This window comes from Magallana gigas, chromosome 3 (assembly GCF_963853765.1).
Source record: "Magallana gigas chromosome 3, xbMagGiga1.1, whole genome shotgun sequence".
Classification (NCBI taxonomy): Eukaryota; Metazoa; Mollusca; class Bivalvia; order Ostreida; family Ostreidae; genus Magallana; species Magallana gigas.
In genome coordinates, this window is record NC_088855.1 from 57,353,181 (window position 1) to 57,376,202 (window position 23,022).

Here is a 23,022-nt window from a genome sequence, read left to right on the forward strand (position 1 = left end):
ATGAATAGTATATGTTGCCCAAATTAAGTAACACCTACCCTACGGCGAATTCTTTAGCTCAATTAATTAGTTATGAGTTTATAATTTTGTTAGCTAAAGTATTGTTTAAAGGATTTTTAATTTAAAAAATACTGACAAGATTCCCGATTTGATTCATCTTTGCATCGAAGAGGCCAAACAAGGTGTAATAGCCATGATTCTGTAGTGTTTTAATTTTTGCCACTTTTAGCAAGCAAAAAAGAAAAATTCTATCTACATTGTTAATTTCCAATTAATGCTTTCATATTTTAAACTTACAAATACAATAACTTTATCAATTTTACCTTTTTGTACCAAGCAACAACATTTTGCGCGTAAATCCCGTGATGCCAGCCCGGTGATTTACAAAAAAGACAAAAAATCCTGGTTTTCTTTTGATTTTATTTTCGTTTATCATGCGCTGAAAATTCTACGGAGGGGGAAAGTGGTGTCGTTTTTTACCGATTCAAATTTGCATTATAACCCCCCCCCCTTCCATTAAAAAAAAACTTCTTCTAAAGAATATGAAGCCAAGATAAAAACGACAAGACAGGGCTGTGCTACATGATCTCTCAATTTTATAAAAAGAGAAGTCTAGAAGTGAAATTTTAATCCCGGTTTTGATGCCGGAGTCAGTGGCTACTGGTGCGTTCAGCGCGCGGTGAATGGTCAGCCTTCTCGCTGTCCACGCCCGGCTCTTCTCCGCCGATGTGTATATAAACATTTAAAACACGGTCGCTACTGGCATATGTCGAGGTATTTAGCCGGAGAGGAAGCTCAGTGTTTTATTAATCGCAGACTGTAATTCAATTAAAATGAAGCGAGTGGCGATTATTGGAGCAGGGTGTAGCGGCCTTACCGCCATCAAGTGCTGCTTGGATGAGGGCATGGAACCCGTGTGTTTTGAGAGGGAAGCTGACATCGGGGGGCTCTGGAATTACAGCGACAACCCAAAGATCGGCAAGGGGAGCGTGTACAGAAACTGTGTCATCAACACCAGCAAAGAGATGATGGCCTTTAGCGATTTCCCACCCCCAGAAGAGTTTCCGACCTTCATGCCTCACAAATATGTCCTGAAGTACTTCCGAATGTACGCGGACAACTTCGGTTTATTAAAGTACATCCGATTTCAGACTTCGGTCACCAAGGTGGTTCCAGCCGAGGACTACGAAGACACTGGGCGGTGGAGGGTCACTTTCACCCCCGGGGCGGGAGAACCTACCACGGACACTTTTGACGGGGTCTTAATTTGTACCGGTCACCACACCTACCCGCATCTCCCTAAATTCAGGGGTCTAGAGAACTTTACGGGGACAAACATGCACTCACACAGTTACAGAGACAACAAAGAATTCGAAGGAAAGAGAGTCCTGGTGGTCGGTAAGTCCTTGTTACAGATTGGTGATGGCTGAAATGGGGAAATTTTAAGTCTTTTTAGAAAACTCAACCTTTGTTTCACTTTTTAATTTGATCACTCTATACTGACAAATGAGTATTGTTATTTTGTCTTCAGGAATTGGTAATTCGGGTGTAGACATCGCAGTAGACCTCAGTCACACCGCCTCACAGGTAGGTGTCAGATTTGGATTTCAATCTCAGACTACCACTAAGATTATAATAATTGTTACGTTATTATGGAGATTAATATCATCAAATCTAATATCATTAATAGAATACCATCATTTTCTGCAGGTTTACTTGAGTACGAGACGTGGGGCCTGGGTGGTCAGCAGGAAGGGGTTCTGGGGATACCCGGCCGACGCCATTGCTAACAGCCGTTTCCTGTTCACGTTACCCAAGTCCGTGCTACAGTGGAGCGTGGAGAAGATGTGCAGCTTTAACTTTGACCACGAGGCCTACGGCGTGAAACCGTCTCAAAGGTACGGGAACGACCATCAAATCAAACGAGCCTTAAAATAACTTTACGTCTGAAAGGAACCCATCGGGTCAACAAATCGAACCAATCCCGATCAATTCAAATTATTAAATTCGTGATCAAAATACATAAAGTAGAAAATATGATAATTTTATTTTTAAAAAAACTTTTGATTTCAATCGGAATTGGTTACATTTCATCATTTATAAATGAACATTTTTTTTTCTTTTTGGTCCTTAATGTCAATATTAAAACGTATCAGTAATTTTATTTTGTTCTTTGACTGGCATGTTTCTTGGAAAATACTCAATACACTGACGTCATACTGTTAGTTTAATTAAACGCAGTCTATCCTGTGTAGCACATCAATTAGATTTTTTTTTAAAAATTGTCGTAAAATAGATACAATTTCACAAATTTATTTGAAATATTCATGAACTCATAAAGTTCTACTTAGTCTTTTAATGTTAAAATTATATTTTAAAAGAGGTACATAAAATAAATCTTGATAAGTACATAAAATTGAGTGGGTCGCTTTTTTCTATTTCAGGTGTTTTGAGACACACCCCACAATTAACGACGAGCTTCCGTTCCGGATCATGATGGGAGCCGTGCAGGTCCGGCCGGACGTTCACGAATTCACGGACTCTTCCGTCAGCTTCGTGGACGGAACGACGGAACAGATAGATGCCGTAGTGTTTGCCACGGGTTACGAATATAAAATCCACTTCCTGGACGACTCCGTAACGAAGATTGAGGATAACAGGACCTGTTTGTACAAGTATATGTTCCCGCCTCATCTGGAACATCCGACACTAGGAATTGTGGGAATGGTTCAAGCCATCGGAGCCATAATGCCAATCTCTGAAATTCAATGTAGATGGTACACACGGCTTATTACCGGTAAGTTAACGCTTTCAAGTTTGAAACACGGATAAAAAACTTGTTCTAAAAACAACATTTGTAAATGATAGGACCTGGTTTTATAAGTATTTTTTACCTTCCAGGCCAATGCAAGTTACCGTCTTACTCTGAAATGATAAACGACATCGAAGACAAACGCGATTGGATGAATTCAACCTACGTATCCTCTCGAAGGCACACCTTGCAGGTAAGTTCATCTCGTATACTAGTATTTAGAAAAACATTGCATTATCTCCTGGGATTTTTCATTATTGAATTTAAACAATAGCTCGTTTTGTGGAAAAAGTGCCAATGGCCTCTCCTTTGTTTCTTTCAGACGTTTTGGATAGACTATATGGATCAAATCGCAGAGAAAATCGGAGCCCGGCCAAACCTTGTGAAACTTTTCGTGGAAGATCCGTACCTAGCCGCTCGCTGTTACTTCGGACCGTGTCTTCCAAGCCAGTACCGGCTAGATGGTCCGGGAAAATGGAACGGTGCCAAGCGCAGTATCCAGGGCGCCATCTCGCGGTGCATGAAGCCGTCACACAAAGGCATACAACCCGCTAACGTAGTTAGATCCAAAACCAGACGACTTAGCATAGAAATCCAGGTCCCCAGCTTCATCAAGCCGTACTTCGTTGTCTTTGTTCTCTGTTTTCTTTTCATATGTGTTCTTTTTGTATAAAGCGAGTAAAACTCGTGATTTTTTAAATTTTTTAGTACTGTTGTTTGATTGATGTTGTGTTATCAACTTACTGGCATTATTATATGTTGTGTCTCTGTATAATTGGTGCAAGAACCTTCACTGTGATATTCAGTTTGAACTCGATGTTTTAAGGTGAACATTGCTTTGTTTATCATAATTTGTGTTTAAGGTGAACATTGCTTTGTTCAACACGATTTGTGTTTAAGGTGAACATTACTTTGTTCATCACGATTTGTGTTTAAGGTGAACATTGCTTTGTTCATCACGATTTATGTTTAAGGTGAACATTGCTTTGTTCATCACGATTTGTGTTTAAGGTGAACATTGCTTTGTGTTTAAGGTGAACATTGCTTTGTTCATCACGATTTGTGTTTAAGGTGAACATTGCTTTGTTCATCACGATTTGTGTTTAAGGAGAACATTGCTTTGCTCATCACGATTTATGTTTAAGGTGAACATTGCTTTGTGTTTAAGGTGAACATTGCTTTGCTCATCACGATTTGTGTTTAAGGTGAACATTGCTTTGTGTTTAAGGTGAACATTGCTTTGTTCATCACGATTTGTGTTTAAGGTGAACATTGCTTTGTTCATCACGATTTGTGTTTAAGGAGAACATTGCTTTGCTCATCACGATTTATGTTTAAGGTGAACATTGCTTTGTGTTTAAGGTGAACATTGCTTTGCTCATCACGATTTGTGTTTAAGGTGAACATTGCTTTGTGTTTAAGGTGAACATTGCTTTGTTCATCACGATTTATGTTTAAGGTGAACATTGCTTTGTGTTTAAGGTGAACATTGCTTTGCTCATCACGATTTGTGTTTAAGGTGAACATTGCTTTGTTCATCACGATTTGTGAGTTGGATGTGACGTGCCAAACCTCAGGGTGAGTCTCGCCCGTATAAATGACTGAGCACTTGTGATTTTGTAGTTATGTACGAATGTAATTCGTGAAATAAGATGTGCCATGTCCTGAATGCAATTTGAAATAAATTGTTTGTAAACTAAAAGGTTGATGTTTCTTCATTTTATCGTGGACGGTTTAAAAAAACACGACTGCAAATATTAGGATTTATTTTCGTAAAAAGAATTAAAATATCGTTTTAAACTATTGTTTAAAAAAACATTGACAATTTTTTAAAAATAGGAACCCGGCTAAGAACCGAGCAAAATTGACACTATCATGCAGAAAGTTACATACTATTCAGTGTTTAGAGAAATGACAACGGTTTCAGATAGCCAAGCTGCATACCACTTTGAAGTACATAAATATTACCACTTCTTTCCTATTAAACTGAAAATTAGTGAAAATGTTCTTTTACAAAGCATCAGGGATTAGTTTAATTATTGTGGTGGCTGGAGATTGATGCCGCACTGTATTTCTCACCCAACCCCGGACAGTAATACACCTCTACACGATGAATGTACATTTGTCATTACATGTATGTCTTAACAGGAGCAGGTAATTACCAATGAATAAATGGTTTTATATGAACTACCTGTCATTTTAATTCCGTTGCATATATGCGTCATGGACATAATGCAGTTCTTCGAACTAGAGACATTAGATAAATGTATTATAGAAGCGCGATTTTTACGTAAAAACAAAAACAGGACTTAATTTCTAACGGTGAAAATACCATTCATTTTGTTTCAGCAGCCATATGAAAAAGCTTATTTGGCATCTTATGTCTTACACTCCATTTGATCAAATTCGGCATACTTGTTACAATTATTACGTAATTCTAAAAAAAAAAAAAGAACTTACTAGATTTCATTACACAGAAATACAACCCTATATATATTTGTTACAACTGTAAATGCTCCGACCCTGACGAAATATTGGTCATGTTGCGACAGAACTCTTTAACCGCGATTTGAGTGGGTCAGTGGGACAGTGGGTCACTCATATGTCAGGTTTTGAGCGGAAGACAATATTCTATTCGGAATTACGTTACAAATTTGGATAGAGTATTCGTATATCATTTACGCAATAGCCTTAACGTTGAGCTCATTGCGATATCAAGCGCGCGGGGTAAAGAGAAAATGTGATACTGTCCGTGGTAGTGATAGCTGACCCACGTTCTCATGTAGCCGGAATCACGTCATTGCATCGTACCTTGGTTATATTTTGGAACAATACCCCTTCTTAAAAACCATTTTTCAGTAATGGCAAATAATTAGATTTATTTGGATGTCAAGAACAAAGAAGCTTGTATTATCATTTTTTAGTACGATTCCAGTGTGAAAACATCCTTAGACAAAGTTCTGAGCATTAAGAAGAGGATACAGATCACTTACTTTTGTAGGAGTTAGTCTTGTACAGCATATTTCATAACAGTGAAATGTCGTTAAGTGGAGAGAAAAAGCCGCATTCTAATTTGCAGAAATTGTATTGAAATACATTATACCAGAACTATAACAAAGTATTTTGAATATAAAACCATATCGTAGGTAGTGAATAAAATATGTTGTCTTTTGCTTTAGCCAAAGCTTCTAAAGGATTGCTGCATTTGGTACATTATGATTTGTTCGACTATCTCATGAATCAGAAAAAAAAATTCTGACTTGGAATTTGCAGCCTATAATGTATATATTTTTGTACATACAATTATTTTGTTGGTAACTATGTAGCTAAATGTACAACTGTACATTAAACATATGCTTATTACTTAACAGTCCTCATATTTGTTACTTTGTAAATTTTGCATTCATACTAGATATACCCAGTAAATTCTAGGTTATATAAGTATTTCAAACACAACTCGCATGTTTAATCCTCATAGCATCGGTATTTCTTGCAGTTTTTTCTTTTAATTAATATTTGGATTTAAGATATTTGCTTATTATATAAATTGGAACACTTAGTCTAGTATGACAAAGTCCCACAAGGCGCTTGCCGACGTAGCTACAGTATAGATCTGTAGATGTACGGGGAAATTCGACATGCCGTAAATATTTGCCCATGACATGTCAGCCCGAATTTCCCCGCCACGTTACAGAACTACAGATCGGACACTGGGACACTTTACGGGAGTATTCTCGATGAAGCGGGAAAGTTGCTAAATCAGCACCGTGCCCTGTCCCACCCTTGTTCTACTGACACACTGACACAGAGAGGAAGTCCTAGTGCATCTGAAATAAATACCCAGCAGAAAAAAACCAGAAACCCGATAAGTACACGGTTTAAAAATAGTATATTATACGTTCGTTTTGATATCTGCATCTGTGTAATAAATTACGCAAGTAACTGAATATCCGCATACAAAGGTAACAATTGATGGTGACGCATTGCAATTCTTTATATATTTAAAAAAGAGTCGGAGATCCAAGTAGGAAAAGAAGAACAAACAATCTGGGAGTACTGAATAAGCCAGTTGTCGTTTTATGCGCTATTAAAATTAATATTTGATGAAACATTTTTTAAGGACATACCCGATCAGTAATTAAAAAAAAGAGTCATATATAATTAATTTCGTAATCAGTTGTAATCAAACTTAATAAAACTAAAACTTGATATGTAGTTTTTCATTATACAGCTACACAGCAAGTTTTAAATCAGGTCACTTTACCATAATTCAAAAAAGTGGTTATACGAATTTAGCACAGAATGAATCCAACCTCTTTAAGGAGGCTAGGTGGTTAAGATATTAACCAACAGATCTACCTAACATTTTAAGTTACTATATATCGTTAAACAAAGCTCTTCTGTTAAACGAAATCAGTAAGGTCCAAAAACGACCATTCAGCCCTCTTAATACAATAAATGCATGCCAACGGAATCTCTCTCTCTCTCTCTCTTTCTCTCTCTCTCTCTCTCATTGACACTCAATATCATATCTATAGAATGATATAGAATATAGAATGGATAACATGTTCTTGTTGTTGCGTAGAAATAACCCTCCCCCAAAAAGAGTTTTCATTATAATATTAAAAATGTCTCAAAAGTTTTATACAAAGACCGATAACTCGGATAGACCTTCATTGTCCATACACTATGTGTTGTATGGTTGGATAGAATTCTTCCGCTTTTTGTCCCTGCGCCTCTTGACAGCAAAAACACCACAACCTGCACAGGAAGCGAGGGCAGCCATTATCAGCGAAGATATCACCAAGAGCGTCACCAATCCTAAAAAAAGACAGCTAGATATCAGTTTATACATTGAACAAAGATAGCTAAATATCAGGTCAAACCTTGAATAAAAAACAGCTAGATATCAGGTCAAACATTTAACAAAGACAGCTAGATATCAGTTTATACACTGAACAAAGACAGCTAAATATCAGGTCAAACATTTAACAAAGACAGCTAGATATCAGATCAAACATTTAACAAAGACAGCTAGATATCAGTTTATACATTGAACAAAGACAGCTAAATATCAGGTCAAACACTGAACAAAGACAGCTAGATATCAGGTCAAACACTGAACAAAGACAGCTAGATATCAGTTTATACACTGAGCAAAGACAGCTAAATATCAGGTCAAACATTTAACAAAGACAGCTAGATATCAGATCAAACATTTAACAAAGACAGCTAGATATCAGATTAAACATTTAGCAAAAGATAGCTAGATATCAAAATAAACACCGAACAAAGACAGCTATAGATAAATAGAAACGCCGAGCAAACTCAGCTAGGTACCAGGTATAACATAGAACAAACACAGCAAGACATTAGGTCAAACATTGAATCAAGACAACTAGATAGCATGTCAAACATTAAACAGAGACAGCTAGATATCAATAGAAGAGGCTCACATGGGCCACATTGCTCACCTGAACAACATTTCCTTGTAACATTCTATTTCGTATTATATGCTATTTCTATTTTAAACTTTGAACCCCTTTCTGGGGCCCCAGTATTGGTCTGTGGTTTATGGTTGGCATTAACAATTTAGAATCTACACTCTTTTAGGATGCTTGCCTATATAGTAACCTCACGAACTGTAGCTTTGTAGTTCTTAAAAGAAATTTTTAGAAACATTTTCCATAAAATATATTTCTATGTTAAACTTTGAATCTCACTTGGGGCTCTAGTTTTGGTCCGGGGGTAACGATTTTTACAATTTTATAATTTGAATTTTCACTATATATGCAAGCTAGGTTTTTTGTAAATATTGGCATTTCTGTTGCGGTGGTTCTTGAGAAGATTTTTAAAGACACTCACCCTTTACTCACTGTTTCGCAATTATCTCCCTTTTAAAAAAAGGTTACGACCTTTATTTTTATAATTTTAAATTCCCTTTACATAAGGATGCTTTGTACAAAGTTTGGTTAAATTTGGCCCAGCGGTTTAAGAGAAGAAGTCAATGGTGGGAAAAGTTTACAGACGGACGGACAAACTGACAACGGACAGCAGGTGATCCAAAAAGCCCTCTTGAACCTTCGGTTCAGGTGAGCTAAAAATTAAGCACAGCTAGAGCGCTCCATCGCTTCCTCGTCATCGCATTATCGTACCAGTGCACTATGGACGCAAACATCGATGGTGCGGATGCGATTGTGTACTACATGGCCCTATCCGGATTCCATTCAAACTGGATAGTACCATCCTACCGAAAGTCCAAGCTCTTTTTAAAACGGCTCTTATACTCAATAAAATCAGATTTAGGTTGGTTTCAGTGTATGTACAAGAATACACACAAAATACAAAATAAAGTATTTATTCCAAAGAATGATTGAAAAATGAACATGACCAAACAAGAGTTTTTCAAACCAGTCTTGTAAAATTGTAAGTTGTAGAATTCGAAGGCGAGGGGGAAAATGCTTTTCACACGGACATGCCCATAAGAAATAATATATTCACATACGTACCGAAAGGGTAGGGGAAATTTAGTTTTGTCTTTTTCGGAAAATCTGGAAACAAAAGAAAAATACTTTAGTAATCAATTATAACAAAAATGTGGCATCTGCTTTTGAATACTTAAATTCAATAATAATAACAATTGGCAAAAAACATTTATTTCGAAAAGAAAAATTCCTAATATGTTCGCTTTACAATTTCAATATTTTCATTTATCCTCATACAGAGTTCTTCTAAAGATGACTAATATAGTCTCTAAAAAACGGCCCCGACCAGCCAGCCCCCTCAATCAGGCCATAGGATCTGACGGCGGTGTTCTTATTCTGATCAGTAAACCTCCTAAATTACAGATACAGCGGAAGGCCAGCTTACCCTCTATTCGGTAAATCTCTTGTCAATATTTGAAGCTGAGATTAGAAAGAGGGTTAAAGTTTCCAAAAGGTAACATATGATAAAGTTCTATTTTCTTATCAAAGCCGGTCTACATTCTTATTCAGAGCGGTAATTTTTTTTTTCATTGAACCACAATTCTTCATACCAGTTTCCTTCTTTAATAATGATATTAAAACTTTACATCACAAGAAGGTGAAGATCTATAGGGGAAAATATTTTCAAAATTATAAAGTTTGGATGGCTCTTTTTGAGTCAATTATCATTATTTATCTAATAAATGATATTTCCATATCTTAAGACAAATATATTAGTTGGTCAAACATATGTATATAACTTAAAATTTAAGTTAAAAATACGTCTTCCACTATGAGTTTAACGTACCCCCATCCCCCAAACTCCTGTGTGTATTTAGAGATATATATATATATGAATAGGATATTGCACTTTGCTAACAGCTGCTACCACATAGTAGATTAGGTTCTAGAAATCTTAATTTTTTTTTTGTAGAAAAAAAATTCTAAATTATGCTTTTAAGGTAGAGGCATAATCACAGTATTGACACAAGAAAGAATTAAAAACAAGGCGATGCGTTATTAAGAGATTCAAAGATGTCTTGAAGATTTACTTGACAAAAGGTTGATAAATTCTAACTCAAAGAAAACGACGGTCATACAGAAGTGTTAAGTGGTGATATGAAAGCATTAAATGAGATACACAGTTTTGTCGGAATATTGTTATCAGTTATCATTTTGTACTTACCAAACTCTCCTCGTTCAGTCGTCACATATGTAGCTGAAAAAGGGAAAAAAGTAATAAAATTTAAGGAGAGAGAGAAGAGAGAGATAGAGAGACAGAGAGAGAGAGAGAGAGAGAGAGAGAGAGAGAGAGAGAAGGGGCTATCACTCTGACTGGTTAGTTTCTATATTTACCCGTCTACTACTCACCCGTTGTGCTCTGCTTTGTTGTTCCTCTTGTTGCTGAAAAATTCGAGAGAAAAGCATTAGAAAATACGAAAGAGAGAGAGAGAGAGAGAGAGAGAGAGAGAGAGAGAGAGAGGGGGGCATTCACTTAGAATCTGATAAGTGTCTATGTTTACGTGTCTATATTTACTTGTCTATATTTACTTGTCTTACGAGTCTATATTTAGTATCTACTACTCACCCGATATGACCTGCTCTGTTGTTTCTCTTGTAGCTGAAATATCGAGGGAAAAATCGTAAAAAATGAGAGAGAGAGACAGACAGACACAGACAGAGAGAGAAAGGAAGAATCGTACTGTAGACTAAGCTGAGTTTTGTATAGTTGTATAGATAAGATGTGTCAAAATGGTATAACCATTTAAAAAAAAAACCACATGAAAGAACTGCTTATTATAATAAAAACCAACAAATATAAATATCTATTTGCTTACATGGAGCCACGGACCGCCGAACGTTTGTTGTCTCTCCGTCAACTGTTAGGATAGACACAACACAATCAGGAAGAGTGGGAGGACTGAGGGGGTGGGGGTGAATGTTTGCATGACAAAGCATCAACAGTAATTTCGATGATGATGATGATGATGATGATGATGATGATGATGATGATGATGATGATGATGATGATGATGACCATCCACACATTTGGGAAAAGTTTTGCAAACATGCTTAATTTTTTTAATTCCATAAATATATAAAATTCTTGCATGTATTCGACTTGAAAATAAACAAAAAAAAAATTTCAAAGAGGAGGGGGGTCAACTTTTGAAAATTTATTGCTAATAATAAAAAGAAAGCCCTCTGCTTTATCCAAACTTTGAACGGCAATTGGACTTGGACAGCAATGGAATAAAATCACAAAAACCTATTAATCATATAAAAGAAAAATAATTTAATGTTTTGATGTTTTATCACAGATAATTGATTTTATTTATGCTGTTGAAGAAAAGATGTATCAGTTATGAAATGTTGAAAAATCCCATTATTTCATTTCGTTATTTTTAAATTATTCAATTTATAAGGGTGAACACTTAGAAGTTTTGTTTAGTGTATGTCATTAAATCGTACGGTTCTCAGAGTCAGTAACTTACCGGAAACGCTTTGTGAGGTTGTGTCTGTCCGGGCTGAAAACGGAAATAATATACATGTACTAAGAGGACTTGTAGCAATACATTGTACTACAGTAGACTTGTAGCAACATATCATACAACAGAAGACTAAATTGTAGCGATATATACATCTGTAGTACTATAGAAGTCTTGAAGCAATATATTGTATAACAGAAGACTTGTAGCAACATATACTACTTCAGAAGACTTGGAGCAACATATAGTACTCCAGAAGACTTGGAGCAATATATTGTACTACAGTAGACTTGTAGCAACATATAATACTACAGAATACTTGTAGCGATATATAATACTACAGAAGACTTGTTTCGATAAATAGTACTACAGAAAACTTGTAGCAATATATTGTACTTCAGTAGACTTGTAGCGATCTTTAGTACTACAGAAGACTTGTAGCAACATATAATGATAAGGAAGACTTGTAGCAATATATTGTACTACAAAAGACTTGTAGCAATAGCTTGTACTACAAAAGACTTGGAGCAACATATAATACTACAGAATACTTGTAGAAATGTATTATACTACAAAAGACTTGTAGTAACATATAGTACTACAGAAGACTCGTAGCAATATATAGTACTATAGAAGACCTTAGCTACATATAATACTACCGAAGACTGGTAGCAATATATTGTACTTCAGTAGACTTGTAGAACTATATTGTACCTCCGAAGACTTGTATCAACATATAGTACTACAGAAGACTTGTAGCTACATATAATACTACCGAAGACTGGTAGCAATATATTGTATTTCAGTAGACTTGTAGCAATATATTGTACCTCTGAAGACTTGTATCAACATATAGTACTACAGAAGACTTGTAGCAACATATAATACTACAGAAAACGTGTAGCAATGTATTATACTACAAAAGACTTGTAGTAATATAAAGTACTACAGAAGACTTGTAGCAACATATAATACTACAGAATACTTGTAGCAATGTATTATACTACAAAAGACTTGTAGCAACATATAGTACTACAGAAGACTTGTAGCAATATATAGTACTACAAAGGACTTGTAGCAACATATAGTACTACAGAAGACTTGTAGCAATATATTGTACTTCAGTAGACTTGTAGCAATATATTGTACCTACGAAGACTTGTAGCAATATTTTGTACTTCAGAAGATTTGTAGCAGTATATTGTAATTAGGAAGAAATGTAGCAATAAATTGTACCACAGAAGTCTTGTAGCAATATACTGTACTACAGAGATCAGATTGTATTGGAGTGTCTAGACCACTTACCTGATGTTTCTCGAATAGTTGTCTTCTCTGTAGCTATTAAAAAAATAAAGAAGTATAAAACAACAGCAATGTGTGTGTGAGAGAGAGAGAGAGAGAGAGAGAGAGAGAGAGAGAGAGAGAGAGAGAATGATGATCTGACCTGGTTTTTCTCTAAAATACCTATTCTATGAGTTATGTTTAACCTCATAAAGAGTACATTTATTTTAAAGTTGGTTAATGTATATATTTATTGTTTTGTTAATAAACATTACAAAAAAGTATGTACGTTACTGCTGATACTTTTAATGTACGTCAACAAGATTATTCATCTTTAATTCAATACAAAAACACATTCATTTCAGTAAATTAATGCATATTTTTGAATTATTACCCTTTTGTCTTTTAAGATATGCATTCATTAATCCAAAATAGCTTACTGTTTTATTACACATATAACATGTAATAAAAAGCTTGCCCTTTTGAAAAGTATCCATAAGTATAATTTGACATCTGTACAATTTTTAGTTATTATTCTTTTAACGACAACGTACATGTACTCAATACGGTGACAGAGGTTGTGTCCCTTGGAGCTGAAAATGAAAATAAAAATATTTCAATTTAAGAGAGAGAAAGAGAAGAGAGAGAGAGAGAGAGAGAGAGAGAGAGAGAGAGAGAGAGAGAGAGAGAGAGAGAGAGAAATATTCAATTTTAATTTGCAAGTAAATTATGTTCAATCTAATCCGAGACTTTTAAGGATTCCCATGTCTTTGTCAAAGAGACAAAGTATAGTTCAAACAGTTTTTAAAATGTTTAAGCGCTTCCTTGGTGATAGGCAGTAGAATATGTAATTTTCTTTATTAATCGTTTGTTTTATTATTCATATAAGGTGTATAAAAATTTGCAATAATCGTTATTGTCAATCAATATGTTACATAGAAGGAACAGCAAATATTTGGAAAAATAATACAACAGTTTAGATGTCGGACGTTACTCAGTAGAGTCCCTGCTTTCAATGAACAAATGTTTCATTCAACCACAAAATAATATTTACATCCACCGACTTTAATTTCCTTTATTTTTTCGGAAACAGATTGTAATTCATAGCTCTGTAGAAACTGACAGGACTTAAATCAACACAGTCCAATTTTAACCAGTTTATCGATTGGTCAAAACCTTTAGCAACCTTAGAAAAATCACGGGCTGCACGAAATAATTATGGTGATTTCAGACTCAAATTACCATATTAGACAAATTGGCAGTTTCTTTTATTTAGCATGCTGATGTATATTTACTTTAATCAACTCTTACGATTGATTCATTCATTTATGGAAATGACACGTCAGAGTGCAGTTTAAAAAAAAATATAGGAACACAAACAAATGTATATTCAACTGGTTCATTATTTGGTTTTGTATGAAAGGAATTTTCATTAATCATCATTAAAAATAATAACAACTTAAAGCAACAAAATAATCACTATGATTGTTCACACATTTATAAAAGATTGCGTTGAGTCAAAATGTCAATTCGGTGCGTATATGTTAAACTTCTTAATGGTTGTGAGGGCAAGATATGAATTGTTGGACCTGAAGAAAAATATTGCATTTGGCTGAAGGCAATATTTGTGTCTGAAGGCCCAACAAATCATATATTGCCCGAATCCCTGTCAACAGTTGTTTTGTTTTAACCGTTGTTTCAGATACAAGTATAATTGCAGAGGGCAACGCACTGACTCTCTGCTATTTTCATTCCGTCGAGATCGTACGAATATATTAGTATAATCTAACAATTTTGATGCTGGGCAGACAGAGAGCAGTAAGCATTGCATTTGTTTGACTTGTTAAATTAACGATCGTTTTGTTGGACTTTTTGTCGGTATTACTTCATGTACACAGACATTTTTTACAATGATATAACAAAGAGAAGTACCCAACCGATCCAATTAAGATACAGCGTCTAAGGTATTACACCTTTTATTTTGTTTTCGTAAGAAATATTCGAACGTTAGGCATAATTTATGGATATATTACTAAGGTTGAATTAGTTGATTGTTATTTATACACCCGCAATAGTACCTTATCTACCGATTCAGATAATTGTATTTTTCCCCTTATGGTCAGACATAAATTCATGAAACAGATTCAGCTGTTGATTTTTTATGTGTACTTTGTTATCTGTCCAAATATTATCTATGATTTTGTTATCTGTGTAAATTATTTCTTAACGACAGTTATGTATCATTACATTATAGTTTAGGGAGAAGAACTCATAAGATAAACGAACGTATAATTATTTCGTATTTCGTGCAATAAAATATTTTCAATTCAGATATTTAAAATCAAAATGTCATTGAATAGTAAATAAAACAATACTGCTGAATATACAGAACTTTTTTTGTTTTTTAAAAAATGACCTCCGAATTCTGTGTATCAAATTCAGTATGATAGGGTCAAGTTAGTTGCCTACCTGTGGTACAGGTGTCCGTGGACAGACAGGTGTCCGTCTGGTTGTACTCTCTCTCCATCATGTTACAGCGTTTTACCGCGCATTCCTCATAGATGGTCTGGGCAGTCGTCCCCGGGGGGCAACACAACCCAGGCTGTCGGTACCTTACCCCCTGTCCGCACCCCGAAGAACAAGATGACCATGGACCCCATATCAAAATCTGGCAGTACTTTGATGCTGTGCATTGTGGTATACAATATGATCGAAAAATAAGGACTGTCAGAAACAAAACAAATGTCAGCTCCTTTCTGGACCTGGGACTCATGATGGACCGAGATCGACCTGCATCTGCACAACCCCCGAGACCTCACCAACTGTACGTAGGATATACGGGTTATTTACACGAGACCTCACCAACTGTACGTAGGATATACGGGTTATTTACACGAGATAAAATGTAAGACGTTGTTCATTCCTTCTAAAGTGTTGTGCCTAAAATGGAATTTATAACTGACAATTGGTCCAGTAATATATTTTGCGATTAAAAAGAGCTCATTTTTTACATTTCATTTTATACGATGTAACAAAGTCAAATTAATCTAGAATATATTCAAGTTTTTAATCCAATAAAGGTGAAAGAGATGCAGTCCACTGTTTTCTCATCATTCCGTTCAGATACATCTGTGAGTAATGGTATAATACCAAATATTAAACCCCAAATATTAGCCGTGCTACAATTTAATCTGCTATAATTGGTATATTATTTTAAAAAGTCTGCAATTTTAAAATGAAAAAAATTAGATCATCAACATTGCACGTAGAAAGAAAAAGAAAATAATATAAACACAACGAAAAAAAAACAGCGTGTAAAGTCGCCCAAACTATGGATTATTGTCAAACACCCAAGTATCACAAACCTAAGTTTTTGGGTAAGACTTTTAAAGACTCGCTTTGAAATTAACCTGGATACACGAGGGGAAACTCAAGTGTCGCCCCTCAGAACGAAACAAGGAACAAATACCGCCATTATTCTTTATGCACAATCAACATCTATCTTAGAATTTACGATTGTCTATATTACCAATAAAGAAGACAGCCCAAATCCTCCAAAGAAGCACTTCAAGACACGATCTCAGGATTTTCTATCATTAATCATTAAGACCGCACACGCCCATCGTAAACGGGAAAACATCATCAATATTCTTAAATGGTTGATCAAAGACAAACTATTGCTTTTGTTCTGTGTATGTCTGTTGGTCCATTGCTCTGTTAAGTCTCATATGTACATTCCTGTGTTGATATTGTACATACATATATATTGGTATGTTTGTTTCTGTCTCGTATTGCTCTGTTTTGTGTAAAAAAAATTTTATCTGCATCAGAAGTTGAAAGAAAATTAGTTTAGAAATGATATATTTTTAGAAAAAAAATTTCAGCAAAAAACATGAATTCCATCTGCTTAAATGAGGTTTCTTCTGAACACCCCCCCCCCAAAAAAAAAATAAAAACCAACCGAAGTATAGGTTTAGATCAAAGTTATCCTTCTTTACGCATTCTCATAAACAGATATATCAGCTACAATGATATGTGAAGTTTACTTTGATTGTATTTCTAATACTTTACTTATGTTCAAACTATGAAACTTTCTATGGCGATTGATGATCGAAGCCACTTTATTGCGGTGACTTTTACAATAAATTATAAATAATTTGTCTATGCGCCCGAGCTCAAGAAATCATTGGTCAAATCAGTAAGAAACTGAAAATAGAAAGTAAAACTAGTTCAGTTCCGAAATGATACACTGTGTCTTTCTAATTCCAACGTTAAATCATTAAATCGTTTATCACTGAGTATGTAATGATATACTCACAGATTCTTACATATTTTTTTTTTCTCTATAATAATTCAGTTTAGCCTTTGTAACGGATATTATTTTGAACTCAGTTTTTTTTGCCGAAAAAGAGACCGTATGTCTTGTCTTTTCTTCTCTCTCTCGTACAACCATCGTTCATGATCGCCATTAATCTACCTCATAATATCTAAACGTTAATGTTTTAATTGATGTACCAAAGTAATAACAATGTAAAAGAATATTTTAACTGATGTGATAAAGTAATTACAAATGAAAACGTAAATATTTAAATTGATGTAATAAATTAATTAACAATATGAAGAGGAAAATGTTTTAATTGATTAATAGAGAAATTAGAAATACTTGTATAAAAAGAAAGTATTTCAAATGATGTGATAAAATAGGTACAATATTAAAACTTATATAATTAAAATTTGTGTGATAAAGTAATTACTATAGGAAAACGTAAATATTTCAACTAATGATGTTATAAAGTAACTATAATACAAAAAATAAATATTCTAATTGATGTAATAAAGTAATTACAATATAAAAACGTCAACATTTATATTAATGTTATTAAGTAATAACAATATTTAAACGTTTGTATATATTTTTAAAATTGATGTAATAAAGAAATTACAATTATGAAAACGTACATCTTTTTATTAATATGATTAAGTAATTACAATATGAAAATGTATATCTTTAATTGATGTGAAAGAGTAATATTGGAGCTGTGCATTTTTTTTTAAATTCATCTCTTTTTGATTTAAGGAATGAATTCAATATTTATTTGTTTTATACGATATAAAATGGTTTGGGGCAGTTTACGCTTTATAAACCGCGAAGCGGTTTATAAAAAAGCGTAAACTGTTTCAAACCATTTTATATCGTATAAAACTAATAAATATTGAATTCATTGCTTATAATTTAATTTTTTTACTCTTCATTGTAAATAAAAACGGTTATTTGACCTTTAAAATGAAGTAAAATGGTACAAAATTCAAACCTAACGTCAGGCGTATTGATACGTTTTTGACGTTAGTCTTACTATGACGTAGGCAACATTCTTTATACGATATAAAATAATTTTTTTAGCCAATCAGAAGGCGCGTTACAACCAGAATTAAATTATTGTTTAATAACTTAATTCTGGTTGTAACGCGCTATCTGATTGGCTAAAAAAAAAATTAATATTGTATAAAGAATGTTGCCTACGTCATAGTAAGACTAACGTCAAAAACGTATCAATACGCCTGACGTTACGTTTGAATTTTGTACAATTTCACGTCAAATGACCGTTTTTATCTACGATGAAAAGTAAAAAATAAATAAATTATAAGCAATGAATTCAATATTTATTAGTTTTATACGATATAAAATGGTTTGAAACAGTTGACGCTTTTTTATAAACCGCTTCGTAGTTTATAAAGCGTAAACTGCCCCAAACCATTTTATATCGTATAAAACAAATAACGTTAAATATTGAATTCATTCCTTCATTCCAATTTTTATCTATGTGTGTTTTTCACACTTTGGATTCTTTTAATTGATTTAAGAAATGAAGATAATAATTTTTCTATTGATCGACGTATCAAAGAAAAAATTGACCGGAAAACTTCATCAATGCGCGTAGCGCATTGATGAAAAAGTTTTCCGGTCAATTTTTTCTTTGATACGTCGATCAATAGAAAAATTATTATCTTTATTTCTTATCATTTAATAAAACATTTTCAAATAAAAAAATGTGAAGTGTCATTGATCAAAAATGAAAATAATGTAAATGAAGCGGCGCGTATGAATACAAAACAACAACAGCAACAATATTCAAAATGGATGCGCCTTCAGTTGATGCAGAGCTTATTGAGCTGAATTTAATGGATTAAACACAAATAGTGAGTTAAAATCTGAACCGGCTGAATTGAAAACGAAAGGAAAATACATGCGATAGCTTGTGATATTATTCACTGTGCAGAAAAACTCGTAATAAAACTAGTTTTCATGTGAGATCGCTGGAATATGCAACTGGACATAACCATCCAAGGAAAGGCGATCGTGGACGAAAATAGCTGATATGTCGACAAAAAATAGTATGTATAAGCGACTTTTGTAAACGTTGTGGTAACTAGATAGCCAGTGATGTACTTAAATTGTATATCTGCCGCTTGGAATGCGCCGAAGGAGTTGATGCATTACTCATAGCTTTTCTTTACGACGCTTATATTCTGATGACCGATCATTCACGTGTGTAAATTTAAAAATCATCGTGAAAGTTTATAGGCCTATATGTTCGTTATAATATTCCTGGAAAAGGAACAGCCAGCCTCGCTGTAAATGTTGATTGATCTCAAGCAGACGAAATCGTGAGAAGACGCTTAATTTTCTATTTCGTGAATCAAACAATGTGTTTTGTTTATTTTTGAAGGTTAAACTTTCAAGTTTTTATATTCACAAGGTTGCATTTTGTTTGCTGACAATAAAACAGACACAACTTTACATTTTGTTGACAGTGTTTATCTTTGAAATTCCCGTTCTATAAATAGTGTTAGATCAGAACAGTTGAGAAAAGTAGATCCGGCAAAAATTTTATTGATGCAGGTATCAAAGAAATTTTTCAACCAATCAGAAGCGTCGATATCTCATCAAACGAATAAATATTAAATGATTTTGAATTATACAGGAGTATGAAAATGATTTTGTGTAAAAATTATTTGCATGTCATTTCGTATAACTCATAAGATGTATTGCAGATAAGATCAGAAAACAGGGGTTTTTACCCATAAAGGTGAATAGAATATATAAATATTAAAATTTTAAATTAATTCTAGTTCTTTATTCCCACAACTGTCCAAAAAGTATTCATTCTTAATCACTAACACTTATGTGTGGAAATAGAGCCGTAACACATTAATAAATTGTTACTAAATGTCATACTTGGTGTACATTATAAGAGGTTAGAATTTGGCCAGAGGAATTACATTCAATCTTAAACCAACATCAGGTTGATTTAATAATTTCACACCTCAAATGGTGACGAACAATGTGTCTAGCAAAACGATTTTGATATGAAATTGGACCGTGCTAATTCTTACATGGTATTTATTTTAAAAAAAATATAATCTTTATAAAGTCCCTTTAGATGGAAAAATTATCCTGTTGAAAAAAACTAAATATGCCATATTAAATCAATATAACTGTCGTCTTTGAGCCAGAAACTTATTTAAACAACTCTTTCTAAACTTTCCTTTAAGTGACACTTCTCCATTAAGTAACATGTTTTTGAAAGAATGAATTGATTCTATTTACTTTTTGAAGGGGCATGATCATGATTTTGGTCAAATCCTTTTTTCTATTTTTATTTTTTACAATGCTTTAGAAATGCATTTACAATGATCAAAGGAGATTTGAGATCGAGTCATTCGTGGAATAGTAAGCAAGATACAAGGCTCACAATTCTCTGTCATGTAGACAAGGCTCGTGCCCTTTTTTGTTTACATAGGTTCAATATACCAGTAAAAAAACATGTTCAAGGTAAATTGCCAACATTTCATTCATTTTAAGCATAAATAAATAAACAAATAAATAAATAAATAACAGTTCCTAACGTTTAACACATTCATTTTAGGTCTCAAACCGGAATTTTCACTTCAGCAAACACTTTACATAGCAAAGAATTTCAAGCTCTGTAACTCGCTTATAACTCAACGATTGACACTCAAATTGCGGTTGCTTATTTAAAATGCCTTGCTGGAGCATTGTAAATATTATTATTGGAAAAATAATTTTTGACCAAAATCGTGACCATACCCTTTAAAAATTTTGCCACAAGAAGTTCAAAAGCAGTGTTGTAGAATAAACACAAATATGCATTTATAAGTTGGATTTAATTGTAAGAGAGATTCTGACTATGAAGTATAAAGACTGCGCGGTATAAATTATGTAACCGTTCTTGGACGAATAAAACAAAACACCAAGACGATTGTAGGGTTCTATATTATATATTCTGAGCGTTACGTCGCATTAATCGTTTCACCCTAAAACAATACATAAAACATATAAGCACACCACTATAACAACACAAACATTATAGACATCACAAACATGTATAACATACATTTACTTATAGGTCAATTATATCGCTTTACATTTAATCGCAATACACGATAAATCTGAATTTTATGTTAAATAATATTTCCAACTCTTAGAAACATCACTCTAATATATAGATTATATGAAAACTATTTACAATAATGAATTTCAACAAATAGTTACCAATTTATGGAACTAGGTGCACGACACTGCATATACGTAGTATCAATCAGCGGATCAGGCTCATTATATGACTTGACCTATTTATAATTTATACAATATATATAAGATCTTGTCTACTATACAATTAAATATATAAGACATATACTGCTCACTGATATTTACATTGCACTGTATTCAAAACGTTCACTCTACACACTCATACTTATATATTAACTTTATTAATTTTAATCTAGTTTAGAATTGTATTTATTTAAAGAATTATGTTTTAAAAGAATAACTTACAGGTCTGAGTCTGTATGCTTTGTCTCAGTCTGAAACACACCTGTCTGGCTAGAAGTCTTGGTTGCAATTAAAGAATTACAGAACCAGAATACAAAAGAATATCTCCCGCCAAACTGTATCAGTAGTGACCAATACTGACCAATCACAAACCGTAAATATAAAAATACCTATCTTCAAATGGAATAATCCAAACCACTGAAATAAATAACCTAAACAGGCTATACCATTATTTATAATAGGGGTGTTTAAGTTTACACACTTGTTAGTATTAGTGCAGCGCAAAGAGTGAAAGATGGAAAAAGTGAATGAATGAATAACTAAATAATGCTAAAAATAAAACTAAGTCAAACTATCACAAACTCCCCCCAGTTGTGAAATGACGTCCTCGTCATTTCAAACTGAGAACTGAAATAGCTATGATCATAAAAACAATATATCTACAATTTGCTAATAATGTCTGAAATGCAACCTAATAAAATATTTCTTTCCTCTGACCGATTTGTGTTTTCTAAAATTTGCTTCAAAATACTCAACTCTTCTCTTCGCCTGTCGCAAATCTGATACAGCTGGTAATCGGCAAATCTCTTTGGCGGTCGTCTAGTTCTTGCAGATCTCCTTAACCCTATCTCATCACCAGGTTCAGAGCCATCACCCTCCTCATCTTGGGGTGCAGGGTCTTCCGCGGCTTCCCTTTCTGGCTGTGTAACCTCTTCTTCTACAACTCTAACTGGTTCCTTAGAAATCTCTATAGGAGTTCTTTGTACAGGTACCTTTACAACTTGGATCTCATATTCTGAGTCACTATCACTGATATCTAGATCTGCCACATCATTTTGCTGCTTCAACTCTGTTTCTTCTTCATTCTGTGTTGTGTCCTTCTGTTTATTAGCTCTTGGTTTGGGAATTGGTTTCTCCTGAAACTCTGGGTCTATGCATCCTATTGGCAATAGGAGGTTCCGATGAAGAGTTCGCTTCTTTCCGGTTCCATCCTCTCTCTGTACTACATAGACTGGTACTTCTTTGTTTGGCTGGCGCAATACGATGTATGCTTCCTCCTCCCACTTATCAGCTATCTTGTGCTTACCATCGAAAGCAACAACCTTGACAAGAACTCTATCT

General features: G+C 34.0%; 2 protein-coding genes across 5 annotated transcripts; one reads left to right on the plus strand and one right to left on the minus strand.

Moving 5' to 3' along the window:
- The first annotated feature begins 760 nt into the window (after window positions 1-760).
- On the plus strand, window positions 761-4,514 carry LOC105321498 (flavin-containing monooxygenase 5). 3 transcript variants are annotated; one of them, XR_010712456.1, is made up of 7 exons: window positions 761-1,398; window positions 1,532-1,587; window positions 1,711-1,898; window positions 2,445-2,797; window positions 2,902-3,005; window positions 3,135-4,294; window positions 4,332-4,514. XR_010712456.1 is itself a non-coding variant. In XM_011419776.4 (6 exons), the coding sequence occupies exons 1-6, from the start codon at window positions 834-836 to the stop codon at window positions 3,483-3,485; spliced, it is 1,617 nt and encodes a 538-aa protein (XP_011418078.3). In that variant the 5' UTR covers window positions 761-833; the 3' UTR covers window positions 3,486-4,514. The 3 variants fall into 3 exon arrangements, 1 of the variants encoding a protein (XP_011418078.3); XR_010712455.1 differs by having other exon boundaries at window positions 3,135-3,675; window positions 3,787-4,514; XM_011419776.4 differs by having other exon boundaries at window positions 3,135-4,514.
- Window positions 4,515-7,288: 2,774 nt separating this feature from the next.
- On the minus strand, window positions 7,289-15,916 carry LOC117692661 (salivary glue protein Sgs-3-like). 2 transcript variants are annotated; one of them, XM_066077813.1, is made up of 10 exons: window positions 15,516-15,916; window positions 13,601-13,639; window positions 13,071-13,103; window positions 11,772-11,804; window positions 11,115-11,156; window positions 10,865-10,897; window positions 10,648-10,680; window positions 10,463-10,495; window positions 9,322-9,363; window positions 7,289-7,633 (listed from the first exon to the last, which is right to left on the minus strand). In XM_066077813.1, exons 1-10 carry the CDS (start codon window positions 15,817-15,819, stop codon window positions 7,500-7,502), a joined length of 726 nt encoding a protein of 241 aa, XP_065933885.1. In that variant the 5' UTR covers window positions 15,820-15,916; the 3' UTR covers window positions 7,289-7,499. The 2 variants fall into 2 exon arrangements, with proteins under 2 accessions (XP_065933885.1, XP_065933886.1); XM_066077814.1 differs by lacking the exon at window positions 10,463-10,495 and having other exon boundaries at window positions 15,516-15,914.
- Window positions 15,917-23,022: the final 7,106 nt, after the last annotated feature.

Bases quoted from the DNA above. Each gene is read 5' to 3' on its own strand.
- LOC117692661 (XM_066077813.1), bottom strand. From the start codon at position 15,819: ATGAGTCCCAGGTCCAGAAAGGAGCTGACATTTGTTTTGTTTCTGACA. The intron at 11,157-11,771 runs GTAAGTTACTGA...CTATCCTAACAG, and splicing joins AACCTCACAAAGCGTTTCCG to TTGACGGAGAGACAACAAAC. The intron at 9,364-10,462 runs GTAAGTACAAAA...TTTTGTTTCCAG, and splicing joins GACTGAACGAGGAGAGTTTG to ATTTTCCGAAAAAGACAAAA.
- LOC105321498 (XM_011419776.4), top strand. From the start codon at position 834: ATGAAGCGAGTGGCGATTATTGGAGCAGGGTGTAGCGGCCTTACCGCC. The intron at 1,588-1,710 runs GTAGGTGTCAGA...CATTTTCTGCAG, and splicing joins TCAGTCACACCGCCTCACAG to GTTTACTTGAGTACGAGACG. The intron at 1,899-2,444 runs GTACGGGAACGA...TTTCTATTTCAG, and splicing joins GGCGTGAAACCGTCTCAAAG to GTGTTTTGAGACACACCCCA.